This window comes from Betta splendens, chromosome 17, assembly GCF_900634795.4.
Source record: "Betta splendens chromosome 17, fBetSpl5.4, whole genome shotgun sequence".
In the NCBI taxonomy this organism is placed as follows: domain Eukaryota; kingdom Metazoa; phylum Chordata; class Actinopteri; order Anabantiformes; family Osphronemidae; genus Betta; species Betta splendens.
The window spans coordinates 2,296,399-2,310,394 of NC_040897.2; the positions used below are offsets into that span (position 1 = coordinate 2,296,399).

The 13,996-nt window shown below is 46.2% G+C and overlaps 1 protein-coding gene and 2 gene segments (V, D, J or C); all 3 read left to right on the forward strand.

Annotated features, from left to right (window-relative positions):
- The first annotated feature begins 805 nt into the window (after positions 1-805).
- Positions 806-1,880, forward strand: LOC129603260 (cellular tumor antigen p53-like). Its single transcript, XM_055503608.1, is given in 5 exon segments — positions 806-875; positions 878-961; positions 1,058-1,170; positions 1,316-1,425; positions 1,664-1,880. Coding segments are annotated over 5 exon segments (564 nt in total). The 5' UTR covers positions 806-820; the 3' UTR covers positions 1,866-1,880.
- A 6,518-nt stretch (positions 1,881-8,398) lies between these two features.
- LOC114844684 (Ig kappa-b4 chain C region-like) lies at positions 8,399-9,038 on the forward strand. The segment is given in 2 exon segments: positions 8,399-8,402; positions 8,539-9,038. Coding segments are annotated over 2 exon segments (351 nt in total).
- Positions 9,039-12,052: 3,014 nt separating this feature from the next.
- LOC114844685 (Ig kappa-b4 chain C region-like) lies at positions 12,053-13,996 on the forward strand. The segment is given in 3 exon segments: positions 12,053-12,073; positions 12,253-12,304; positions 13,016-13,996. Coding segments are annotated over 3 exon segments (411 nt in total).

Sequence of the window (13,996 nt, forward strand, 5' to 3'; positions counted from 1 at the left end):
GTTGACACTGGCGTCCATCATGTTTTGATGTTGTTTAGATTGTGCGCACGTCACCAGAAACTGTTGTCACGCCTACCTGGTTGGCTCCTCTTCTCTGTCAATCACATTATAAGCGCTGCTGATTGGTTCAGTAACCTGCTCAGGTTTATATGCACACTTGTACCGTTTGTCCAGTATTGCGATAAGGGCGAAAATAAGGAAGTGTGTTCAGAACCGAAGCAAATTACTGGATGAAAAGACTCTGGTAAGGAAGTCAAGCGGCTTTACCTGGTGTTAGACGCTACGATTCAAGCTAAAGTGAAGCTAAAGCCGCTGCTGCGCAGTGTTCATTCGGTGTCGGACATTACATGTCTAAAAAAACCCTGTCAAAGAAAACACGCACTACGCGAGTCACTGATCAGCGCGCTGCTGTTGGCAGGTTTAGTTGATGATAGGGTGGTCTGTCGAGGAGCTCCCGCCCCCTGCGACTTGTCCACCGGTCTGTGGGGGAGTTGAGCCTGGTTGTAAAGCACAGCTCTGACATGACGGGACATGTTCCTGCGCCGTCTTCCTCCAGCACTGAAGGGGTTACAATTTAGGTAAAAGTTCTCTAACACAACAAATGTTTAAGAATTCAATAGTTTATTCTGGAAGTCAGAATAGTTTGACTAACTTCGTTGAATTTAAGCATCACGTTTAATGCTTGGAGTAGTGCTTGCTGGTCTCAGGCCAGTTTCCTTTGATTTCATAGCTCTGCCTGCCCCCCGCTGTACAGACGATAACATGTACATTTACTCTGCTTTGTCAGTATTCACCAGACCTCAACAAACTCTACTGCCAAATGGAGAAAACGAGCCCCGTGGAGATTCTTGTGACTAAAGAACCTCCACATGGTCGGTTCTCAGAGTAATGGCTGTCTACAAGAAGACGGAACATCTGGCAGATGTGGTCCGCAGGTGTCCACATCACCAGAATGGACACGGTAAGAAAAGCGTTTCAGTGAAATAATACCTTCTGTTTTAAAATGTTTGTTAAAAGAAAACGAGAGAGAGGCTTTGGCTTTGTTTTTCCTTTTCAGCTGCAGACCATCGCAGTCATTTGATCAGAGTGGAGGGCAGCCAAAGGCCTCAGTATCTTGAGGATTACAACACAAAAAGGCACAGTGTGACTGTTCCCTATGAGCCGCCCCAGGTATCACTGCCTCTCACTTCTGACCTTTCCCCTAACGTAGCAATTAAATGTTATCATTCTGTTGTGCCTCTCGTTCTGCTTTCACGGTTTGTCATCCCTGAAATTACCTGTGCACTAAACGACTACTATCCTGCATGTGTTTTAGCCGGGCTCAGAGATCACCACCATCCTGCTCAGCTTCATGTGCAACAGCTCCTGCATGGGAGGCATGAACCGCAGACCCATCCTCACCATCCTGACCCTTGAGACTTCAGAGTACGTATGGTTTCATCTACCAGGATTGGTGTGAGCTGAAATGTATTTGCTGGATAAAGAGTAGTGTTACATAGAAACCAAGGGTTGACGTGGTGTAACTTGATCTCCTGCTTTATGTATTTGCCTGTTTTATGTTTATTTTGTTTCTAAATGTAACTTAGTGAAGTTGTGCATCACTGTTATCCCACCTCAAAGATAGCTTTTGCAGCCTTAGTAAATGTTTTTCTACTGTCTTTAGCGGACAACTTTTGGGCCGAAGATGCTTCGAGGTGCGTGTCTGCGCGTGTCCCGGCAGGGATCGTAAAACAGAGGAGGCAAATAGTGCCAAACTGCATCATCATCATCATCATCATCATGCAAGCAGACAGCTGCGTGCAAGGGCTGACCATTTTAAACGAAAAATAAAACAGACCAAACAGGCAGGCGTAGAAAGAAATTGAATACGGCCCTTTTTTTTTTTTAATCTTCATCAACGGGATTCTTCTGCTCATCAAAACTTGACGCGAAGCAACTTTCGCAGCAGCGCTAGCATCAGCATCCTGCAGCGTCGGTTGTGGCTCTCGCTCCGCCGCGAGCCGCACACGACGCAGGGCATCTCGTAGCCCAAGCCGACATAGCCTTCCACGGCCTCCTTCAGCATCAACTCGGGGAACGCCACGTAGCCCCTTCTGTAACGCTCCTTGCCTATCATTGATTTCCGGACGCTTTCTTTGCCAGAGAACTTTTTCGCCAGGAAGTCGCACTCCTCCACTCCGGCAACGTGCACGTGATACACATGCTCTCTCAGCATGTTGTCACCCGCTACGAAACGGGAAAGCCTGACGCCGCACGCATCACACACGTGAGTGTCTACGGTGTCCAGCTCATACGACATGCCCTCACGGCTGCCCAGCTCCGTGAACAGCTTGTCCGCAGTGCGAGGGTCGACCACGCTCCTCTCGCTCGGCCTTTTCGTGTACAGCAGAGGCTTGCGCCCGTAGTCGCCATCCAGCTGGGTGTCGTTCAGGTACGCCGTGAATCTCTCGCAAACTTCTTTGCATCTGCTGGCAAATAAGAGGGCGTCCGGAAACGCCACCATGCCGTGGGCGAACCTGAGTTCGCCCAGGTCCAAGGCCAATTGATCCGGTGGCAGGTGGCGGTGTCTGTAATGAGCCTTGACACGAGCACACCGTCCGTCGCTGGCCAGGATGTGTTTGTCCAACAAGGCCCTCAAGGCACCCTCAGCGGCCAGAGCGTGCCCACGCAAACAGTCGCACTCCAGACCTTCGTCTAGGCCTCCTTCCGGGTCTGGGAATCCGCTATGATCCAACGGGCACGGGGTTCCCTCTTCTTCTACGCGAAGGCGCAGACAGTCTGTGGTCCGCTCGAGCCGCGGCTTGAACACCGCGCAGCCGTCGGTTTGCAGGTCACCTTCTTGAGAGGCCATAGCATTGGAACCTTTCAATGAGACTGTGGATAAACGCTCGTTCCAAGCTTGTCAGGTGAAGTGGTACTGCGATGTATTCTCTCTGTGACTTTTAAGGTTCGCCGCACCTCCGCCCCCCCCTCACACAGGCACCCAACCCAAAATCTGAACCAGCGAGGGATCCTCCAATCGGCTCATCGTCATCTCACCGCCAGACAACTCCTCCTGAACCGTCCTCCACTTTGTCCAACGTGGAAAAAGTCCTCCAACCGGGGCAATTTATTCCCACCAGGAGGATCCTCCAACTCGGAAAAAATCCTGGGAAACCTGGGAAATCGAGGGAAAACTTGTGTAAACTTGTGTAAAATTGGAAATGAGGCGGCGACTGGTCAATAGGTTCCGCTGCAGCGCTCCTCACATTGAGACTGGTGGAATAGCGTTGACACAATAGCGCAGACCTCCGTGCCCGCAGCAGCCACGCTCCCCATACATGTAAAAAAATTTATTTCACCACCCCGTGAACACCGCGTCCTCCCGGGGTCTGACCCGACCCCACGCGCGCACACACACACACACACACACACACACACATTATTTGAATATTATCATATTATGAGGGAGAAAATAAAGACCAAATAAGCAAAACTTTTGATTAAATGCTAAATATTTATTGATATAAAACAGTAATCAAAGAAAGGGGTACACAATGCATTCATATGCACTCATATTCATATTCATATTAGAATTCACATCACATGTATTCAATCAATCCAAAGGTGTCCGGACATCTTAATCGGCACGCGTAACGACAGAGGCTGGCGTGGCGGGGAGAAGCTCGATACAGCCAGCGATGTGAGCCAAGACTTCAGAGACAGACTTGAATGGGACTCTCATAGTGCCATTCACGAGCACGTATTGGAAACGGCACGGGGTCGAACAAAACAAAACGCTCCGAGTACACTCGTCAGTAGCGATGTCAAACAAGTATCCCGCGTCATAGCCGCCCATAGAGCAAAAGACTATCCCCGCGTTCGGCTTCACCTCGGGCAGCTTCTCCGGATCGGCGTACAGCCCCCACCAGGTGTCGCCCAGTGCCGTTATCGCGCCGCGCACCTCACTCAGCAACCTCGTGGCAGACAGATCCTCAAAGTGCACTCCGTCTTCCTGGGGGGGACTCAGAAGCCTGGCGCGGTCCTTGGCGATAACCTTGCCAATCAGCCTCACGGGGTCCAACGCCGTCCCGTAAGGGTCGGACCAAATTGGGGCGGTGGTGTCCATGACCGTGTCGTCGCGAGCCACCGGCTCGAAGAGGATCCGGTAGACTCCATTGTAAACCACGAGCTCCGGTCCGTTAGAGAAGTTAGAGGTCTCTGCGTCCATGTCGGTGAGCTCTGTTCAGTTTAGAGGGACGGGAAGAGTAGCCATCCTCTTCTGTCTTCTGTGGGGTTTATATGACACCGACCGTTGGAAGGTGGCAGGTCTGACCGGGGGTCCAATCCCCGACCCTAACCTTGTTTTTGTTTTGTTTTTTCGTATCCTCTGGCGCCACATCTCCATCGCTGCCAGAGGCATCAAACCAAAATCATCTCACCACCAAAGAACTCGGAGCCGTTCTCCACTTTATCCAACGTGAAAAATCCTCCAAGCTCCTCCAAGTTTATCCCACCAGAAGGATTTCTCCAACAAAAAAACATCTAACCCAGGGGGGGGGTTGGGGGTTCCTCCAACTTGGAAACTTGTGTTTGTGTGTGTGCTTTCACCGGCAACTTATTTCACCACCACCCTCACGTCCCTCAACAAGACCCCACGCGCACGCACGCACACACACACACACACACACACACTTTCTCCACTTTATCCAACATGAAAAATCCTCCAACCTGGCAGTTTATCCCACCAGAAGGATTCCTCCAACGTGGTGGAGATTCCTCCAACTTGGAAACTTTTGTTTGTGTGTGCTTTCACCCGCAAATTATTTCACCACCCTCACGTAAAATTATTTCACCACCCTCACGTAGCTTGGACTAAAAACAAACAAAAAAAGAGAAAACTGGTCTTACTTATGAGTTGGTGTTAGGGAGACGCTTGCGTGCCCGCGTTTCCTGCATGCTTGCGTGCCTGACCCCCTGCTCATTGGCCTGCCTGCCTGCCTGCCAGCTTGTCTGCCAGCTTTGCGCTCTCTCTTCATGGCCGCTGCTCGTTTCACCGCCGCCGCACAGGTTCTAGAGCAGATTTTTTTAAGCCAATCAAATGATGACTCTGAACCAGAAGAGAAATCTGAGGAAGATGTGTCAAGTGAAGAAGAGAAAGAAAAAGGAGAAGCAGAAGAAGCAGATACAGCAGGACCAGAAACAGATGAAGGACAAGAAGACAGCGAGGGATGTGATCTAAGGCTTGACACTTCAGATGAAGAAGTTGATGATGAAGAATATAATGATGATGATGATGATGTTGATGATGAAGATGATGATGAAATAATAGAAAATGTACAAAGACTGGAGCAAATAGAACTCGAGGAGGAGGAGGAGGACCTACAAAATCAGGAGGCCTACTTGGGCCTCCTGATTTTGTCCGGCGTCTACAGGTCCCGAGGGGAGGCCGTGGCCAGCCTGTGGGACGCCGAGAGCGGCAGGGCCATTTTTCGTGCCACGATGTCGCTCAAGGTGTTTCACGCTTACTCGAAGCTGTTGCGTTTCGACGATCGCCAAACTAGACCCGCCAGGCGAGCGACGGAAAAACTGGCAGCCGTGAGAGAGGTCTGGGACGCGTGGGTGGAGCGGCTGCCCAGCCTCTACGACCCGGGTCCTAACGTGACGGTGGACGAGCAACTGGTACCTTTCAGAGGTAAAGCAAAAAAAAAACAAAAAAACACTACATCTCACACACGCAGACATGCAGACACAGACACAGACACACAAACACAGACACACACACACGCAGACACAGGCACAGACACACACACACACGCAGGCACACACACACACACACATAGGCACAGACACACACACACACACACACACACGCAGACATGCAGACACAGGCACAGACACACAGGCACAGACACACACACACACACACAGGCACAGACACACACACATACACACACACAGGCACATAGACACACACACACGCAGACATGCAGAAAACACGTAGCACGCAGGCTTTCTTTTTTTACCTCTGTAAAAAAATATATTTTTAAAAATCTCACCTTTATTTTTTGTAGGTCGTTGCTCTTTCAGACAGTACATGTCTAGCAAGCCAGCAAAATACGGCCTCAAGTTTTGGGTGGCGTGCGACGCCAAGTCCAGCTACGCTTGGAAGATGCAGCTTTACACAGGCAAGCCAGGAGGAGGAGGAGGAGGAGGAGGAGGAGGAGGAGAAAAGAGAGCTTCTGAAAAAAAGCAGGGCCAGCGGGTCGTGCTGGACGTCACAGAAGGGCTCGCCGGGCCTCGCAACGTGACTTGCGACAACTTTTTCACTTCCTACGAACTGGGCCAGTGGCTCCTGCGCAGGGAGCTCACCATGCTCGGTACGGTTCGCAAGAACAAGCCGGAATTGCCGCCGGCGCTCCTCTCGGTCAAGGGCAGGAGCGCCTTCTCCTCCGTGTTTGCCTTCACTCCCAGCACCGTCCTGGTGTCCTACGTGCCCAAGAAAAACAAAAACGTGATCCTGATGAGCACGCTACACTCGGCCGCCACGGCCGCAGACGATGTCCTCCTCGTTGACGCAGGACGGCGGGACAAAAAGCCCTTTGCCGTCCTAGACTACAACGCCACCAAGGGAGGCGTAGACAACCTGGACAAGGTGATAGGAACCTACAGCTGCAGGAGAAAGACGGCGCGCTGGCCCATGGCAGTGTTTCACAACGTCGACGTGTCTTGCTACAACGCTTTCGTCGTGTGGCGAGAGGCCCACCCGGACTGCTGGCAACCGCAGCAAGAGGAGGGTGTTTCTAGAGCAGCTGGGCAAGGCGCTCGTGACCCCTCTCATCCGCATAAGGCGCGAAGCGTCCGCCTCACTCGTGCGGACGCTTCAGAAGGGGGTTCGGGACCCCTCCTCCTCCCGCTCCCTGTCCTGCTCTTCCGGACTCGGGGCAGCAGCAGCAGCAGGCCCTCACCGCAGACCTCGTCTGGGGTGAAGACGAGGACGATGAGGGTGACGGAGGAGAACATGACGCCCTCGGTTCCGCCGCTAGCGACCGGGCGCAAAAGGGAAAGAGGAAAAGGTATCAAATTTGTCCGCACGCGAGGGACCGCAAAACAAACAACGTTTGCCATCGGTGCGAGAGATACATCTGCCACAAACATTTGCTCTTCTGCTGCTCAGACTGCGCCCCTCGCTCCTGAAGATAATTTGTTTGTTCATTAGAAAATGAAATAATAATAATAATAATAATAATAATAATAAGGATTGTTGATGTTTTTGTTGTTGTCAGTGTAGTAACACTATTTACAAACAAAGTGTAATATGTAAAAGAAAAATAATTAATAAAATAAAGCAAAAGCATTTGAATTTGGGTATTTTGTTTTTTTTTTCTCCAACCTGGGATTTTCTCCAACCTGGAGACAACAAGTTTCCAACTTGGAAACACACAACATCACGGCCCTCTTTGTATTCCCACACACACACACACGCACACACACACGCACACACACACGCACACACACACGCACACACACACACACACACACACACACGCACACACACACACACACACACACACACACACACAGATTCTCCAGACAGAGATTCTCCATCCTCCAACCTGTGGATCCTCCTAACCTGCACGTTCGCTTTCCTCCTGGGGTCTGGCGTGACCCCCTCCTCCCTCCTCCCAACCTGCACTTTCTGTGTCCTCGTAGGTCCGGCGTGACCCCGACCACCACCGCCCCCACTGCACATCCTCACCCACTGGGGTCAGATGTAAAACCCTCCTCCGTTGCCCTCGTGGGGTCTAAAAATGAGAGCTGCGTGAGGGTTAAATTTATATTTTGGATTTGTTTAAGATGTAGTCAGCTCATTAAGTTTTCGTTTAAATCACAGATCAGAGTTTCGGTTTTATTCGTCTCTCTTGATCTTGTAGTAAATTTAGAGCTAAACAATAACTGCCCTGATATGTTGAAAATGTTATTTATCAACTGGTGGAAAAGAAAAATCTTTGATTGTCGATCCTTGAGATATTTCTCACAATGACTTTGTTTCCTCTCACTATAACTGTTGTTACAATGGATAAATCAGCTTGAACCAGCAAACATGAGCAGAATAAGGATTAATGTGGACGTTTCAAGTGTTAATGAGTTTGTGTTGTAATGCTGAAGTTCAGTTTAAATCATCTGATTACTTTAGAATATAATAGAATTCTTACCAGTGATCCCTTTGAAGATAAAACATTAGAAAATTAGTGACTCAATTTTTAGCATATCATGATTATTACTGTTTAAAACTAACCTGTAGTTAAAGGTTTTCATTTTTCTGCTTGTGAAGTTTGACATATTTTGGGTCAAACTGTGTGATGTTTGTCTCAGCTGATTTACATCAGTAAATCGTTTCTTAAAGGGAAGTGAAACAATGTGTGAGTCAGTGAGTGATGGAGCAGAACAAACATGTGACAGAAACTCCTTAAAGGACTAAAGCAACTCTCACAGTGAAGGTGTCCAGGTCTCTGCTGTTTGATTGACAGCTGAGTGCTCTGTGTCCTCTAAGCTGACTGCTGTCTCCTACTGTAGGTGATGCTCGTCCCACCCTGACGGTGCTGCCTCCCTCCAGGGAGGAGCTGCAGCAGGAGAAGGTCACGCTCACGTGTCTGGCCAACAAGGGCTTCCCCTCAGACTGGACTCTGTCCTGGAAGCTGGACGGCAGCGGCAGCATCAGCAGCTCTGACCAGAGCAGGAGCCCTGGGGTTCTGGAGAAGGACGGACTCTACAGCTGGAGCAGCACCATGAGGATCCCTGCAGACCAGTGGACCAAGGTGAACTCTGTGACCTGTGAGGCCTCCCAGGGCTCCCAGTCTCCAGTCAGAGAGACGCTGAGCACAGACCAGTGCTCCCAGTTCTGAACTGTGTTTTCCTCTGGTTTTGCGTTTGCTCTTAGTCTTTGTTTAGCAACAACATTTGTGTTTTCAGAAATAAACAATAAAAAGTTGACCTTTTCCTGCTCATGAAGACTCTGCTTTGGATCTAACGTAGTAACATATCTGTTCAAATTAAAATCTGTCATATGATAAGAGTCCACTCTCTAAATGTCTTTTTCCTGGACATTTACCTATATTTACCCTAGTTCCTTTTGGCCACATGAAGACAACATCTCACTGGTTAAACTGGTCTCAGACAATTGTTAAATTGACTTAGTGGTTGAGTTGCTTCCAAAGGAACCACACAAACACACTGATGTCAAATATTCCTTTTTGACAAGACTTGAACTGATGTCAGGAAGAGTTTTTTAAATTTAAGTCAGAAACAGTGGTTGCTAAAATTTACCAACAGGTACAACATTATGAAGGTGATGGGAGTATGGGAACAGGAAGATTCCACAACCAATGAGTTCTTCACCATATGGTGTTTTCAAACCTGATCCCCACCATCATCCATCAGTTTTAATATGAAACATTAACAAAGAAGAACAAACTGTTCCTCTGGTGTGTTTCATTTATATCTTTAGTACTGAAACCTGTCTGTTGTCATGGTTCAGTAGTGATGTCTGACTGTTGCCATAGGAACTAACATCCCTGAAAGAAATGAAACACTAAACATCAGTCTCATCCAAATGCTCAGTTTCACTACAACCTGCTGCGTCTCTTTATGCAGTGTGTCGAGTGGCGCCGACCCTGATGGTGAGGAGCCGCTTTTAATCTTTTATTCATCACAGTGCATCATTTTATTTAGTTTGGTTTAAACATGCAATGTTTCCAAATGACAGATGACTGATTCTGTGTCCACTTCACCACATATCACATCTTGACATTATAAATTAATTACAGGTTTTCATTTTCAACATTAACTTTTTTTTATAACACACATTCATCAAAATAAACATAAAATTACAGGAAAAATAGTTTTAGTGTCTAACATGATAATAAAATATAAAATAACTTTTTATAGCTAAAGAAACTGTTCTAAACTCTTCTACTGTACTATTTTACAATTATTAAGAAAACAATGTAATAATAGATAAAATAGTGAAAACCCAGTGAAGTGTAACTTTAGTACCTGTCAAACTTTAAAGTGTTATAAGTGTCTGTGCAGATGTTGATTCAGATCAGTTCCTTCTCAGCTGAGGAGGTTTTTGTACGACGTTGTTTCACTGTGTGACCCACTGTAACTCTGCTGACAGTAATAAACTCCTGCATCTTCACCTTGAACTCTGTTAATGGTTAGAGTGTAATCAGACCCAGATCCACTTCCACTGAAACGATCAGAGACTCCAGACTGACGGGTTGTAGAGGATCTAACAAGAAGTCGAGGAGCTCCTCCAGGTTTCTGAAGGTACCAGTTAAGGTAGCTACCAACACTTGAACTGGTTTTACACTTAATAGTAACAGTCTGTTCAGCAGCAACAGACAAAGCTTCAGGAGTTTGAGTCACAGTGATTTGACCTGATGAACCTGTAACAGATGAAACAGAGGAGAAGATTCAGTGACACAAAGCCAGTTTTGAGAAAGATGATCAACATCCACACAGAAGAGGATCATGTGTTGAAGATGGAGAACAGATGAAGAAGCTCAGTGCTGCTTGGTTCAGTGTTTGTCCATCACTGTGCTGAACCTGGCTCCATCCTGAAGAGAGAGTCTCACCCTGAACAAGGAGCCCCAGGGTGGCCAGCAGTAGAGTCAGAGACATCATCATGGTGCTGCCGCTGAAAGACCTGGACACACACTGATCAACACTGGTCTCTTAACAGGACACATATGCAAACACACACAGTCAGTCAGCTGGAGCTGTGGGCTCCACGTCAGTGTGGCAACAGAAGTAGGTAACGACAGAACCGATACTTGTTTCCTTCCTTCACAGGTCTGTGAGTCTGTGACACTGATGTTTCTATGCTGCTTTGTGTCAGATCATTTTCTGAAGCTGGAGTCTCCTACATGTCCTGTGGTGGAACATGACGAGTCAGAGATTGACATCACTGAGGTCCAATAGTCTGACAGAGGTTTCTAATGGTGAAATGAGCAGTGACTGAGGGTCAGAGGTCAGGGTGCTGACATCCCTTCCTGTTGGTATTAACTGATAATAAACTCATCACTTCACTGAACCAGATCCAATCTTGTCTCTACAGAACCTCGTACAACCTCTGTTTATCCACCACCACATAATCCACAACCTTTCTGGGGAGTCTCATCAGTCCAAGGACAACCCGAACTTTGCTGGTTGTCTCATTGTCTTTGGTTGGTTTTGGTAATAATGGAAAATCTGCTAGTTCATGACGTTAATTGTTACATCTATGAGTTTTCTTTAAATAGAGTTTGACTCAGTTCTTGGTTCTCTTCACTTTTTTATGTACACGCAGACTCACCATGGACAATATTTGAGCTGTGTATTCTTTCCTTTCACTGTGATTCAAGTGAACAGTGTGAACAGCACTCCTTTATTTTCTTAATCACCAAACAGAGTGACAACAGGTCTCTCAACAGTCTTCAATCAGCCCGAAACTACTCAAAAACTCCAGCCTTTTTCTCCCGGGTCCCTCTCTCCCCCCCGGAAGCACACCTGACTTCATGCAACAATATACGCTTCATAACAAAAGGGCCACATAACACACAACACGAACTGGAACAGTCAACCTAACTATGTACCCCCCCCCCCCCCCCCGGATTGCTACAATATTTATACACGTCGAGATGTGACATGGTTCTAATGACTGTTATGTCCATTAACGTCCAGCCTTTGATTAACTTTTAGTTATGACCAAGTAAATATTTGTTATTGCTTCATTCTGTTTATGCACATCTTCAATGGATAGAACATACAGACAATGCGTTTATCATGTAATTACAATGAAAACAACTTGGATTTGGTGATGTCATGGATGTTTTTGTCATAAAGACTGATGTTGGGCAGATGTGACGCAAAGCTCAAATCAGAAAAATCACTATTTTCAGAGTCAGTGGTTCAATTCCCAGCCTCTCAAATACCAACATTGTCCAGCTACATCATTACTGGTGTTAGAATTTAGGAAACACAGAAAAAGAAAGCAAATGATCTCAAAGATGTTTATCGATGGATCGATATGGTTAAATACATGTTTGATGTACAGTATATTCAGTGTGAAGCAAATAACAATTAAGCTGTTTTGAAATTTTCATATTTTGTCTTCTTTTCATCTTTTAATGTTTTTATCACCGAGGCTGCTTCTGTACAGTTTGTTTGTGTCAGACTCATAGAACCGTGTCTCTACAGTCTGAGGTTTTTGAACGACGGCTTCATTAGTTTGTATCACTGTGGTACACGTTCAGTGGAGGAACCAAAGTGGAATTTGGAAGTAAGTCAATGTTTTAATCTTTTTTCACCGTACTATTTGTTGTATTTGTTTTAAACAGCAATATCTATTAAACTGATAAACTTTAAATATTAGATTTACAGGAGAAGCTTAATTTGAAGTAAAGTAGAATCTTTGAATTTTTTAAAATGAAAAGTAATTAGTAGATAAAATCTTCTATTATTGTGAAGCTGAACTGTTTTTTTTTCATGTTGAAGTTGTAGGTAAGAAAAAAAAACACTTTACAATTTAATTCAGACTTTTATTGAAGTTGTAAATATAGATGGTTTTGATTTAAAATATTTTATCTTTGCCAAAGAATGAGTAGGATCCACTTAACGAACTTTTGATATTTGTCAGGTATTGTTGAATATTGTTATTATTCATTATTATATAATTAATTATATTCTGTTTTGGTTCATGATAAAGGTTTTTTTCCCATTCATTTTGTCGTATCTCAGGTCATATGACGACTGTTTTTCTGTGCTGGTTTATGAATTTAGTTTCTAAACATGAGTTAACATCAGTACACGGTTTCATGAAGGGAAGTGAAACAATGTGTGAGTCAGTGAGTGATGGAGCAGAACAAACATGTGACAGAAACTCCTTAAAGGACTAAAGCAACTCTCACAGTGAAGGTGTCCAGGTCTCTGCTGTTTGATTGACAGCTGAGTGCTCTGTGTCCTCTAAGCTGACTGCTGTCTCCTACTGTAGGTGATGCTCGTCCCACCCTGACGGTGCTGCCTCCCTCCAGGGAGGAGCTGCAGCAGGAGAAGGTCACGCTCACGGGTCTGGCCAACAAGGGCTTCCCCTCAGACTGGACTCTGTCCTGGAAGCTGGACGGCAGCGGCAGCAGCAGCATCAGCGGTAGCAGCAGCTGGGAGGAGAGCAGGAGTCTGGCGGTTCAGGGTCCAGACGGCCTCTACAGCTGGAGCAGCAGCCTGGGGATCCCTGCAGAGCAGTGGAGGGTGGTGGGCTCAGTGAGCTGTGAGGCCTCCCAGGGCTCCCTCAGTCCGGTCACAGAGACCCTGAGACCAGACCGTTGTTTCTAGTCCTGACCCGACTCCTTGTTTTTCACTTTGCTGCTGCTCAATTTGTTCTCTGCTTCTCTGTCTCTTTCTCTTTGACATGTTTGTATGATTAAACTGACACAATATCATAAAATTCCGTCTTTCGTTTAGGCAATAAAAGTCTGTTTCTAAAATGTGTGTTTCATTGCTTTCTTGATTAATTGATATCGTATAAAGTACTTAATAGAAATATGATGCAATGTATTTTTTACAGCTTATTGAACATGGACATTTAGATTTTTATACTTTGCTACATCTGAGAGAAGGCGAAACAACCACAGAGGAAAGAGACACAGAAATAATGACTTGTAGATCAGTGGAGGCTTGTTGGTGGAGAGAAGGAGAGAAACAGAGCAGATCAGTGTGTCAAGGATTCCTGTTTCTTTCTGCTTTTATTGGTGATTTAAGAACCAAGACTTGTTTGTTGTGGTTTGTTTCTTCAATTCTTGGTTTGTATAAAAATTTTACTTATGCTAAAAAATTGTTAGTTCTGTCACTTGCAGCTGAAACAATAAAAATAACATTAAAATAATTAATTGAATCCACAATTTTGTTTCACTGTTTAACTTCCTGTGACTCCGCTGACTAATAAAGTCTTGCATCTTCAGCCTGAAATCTGATGGAC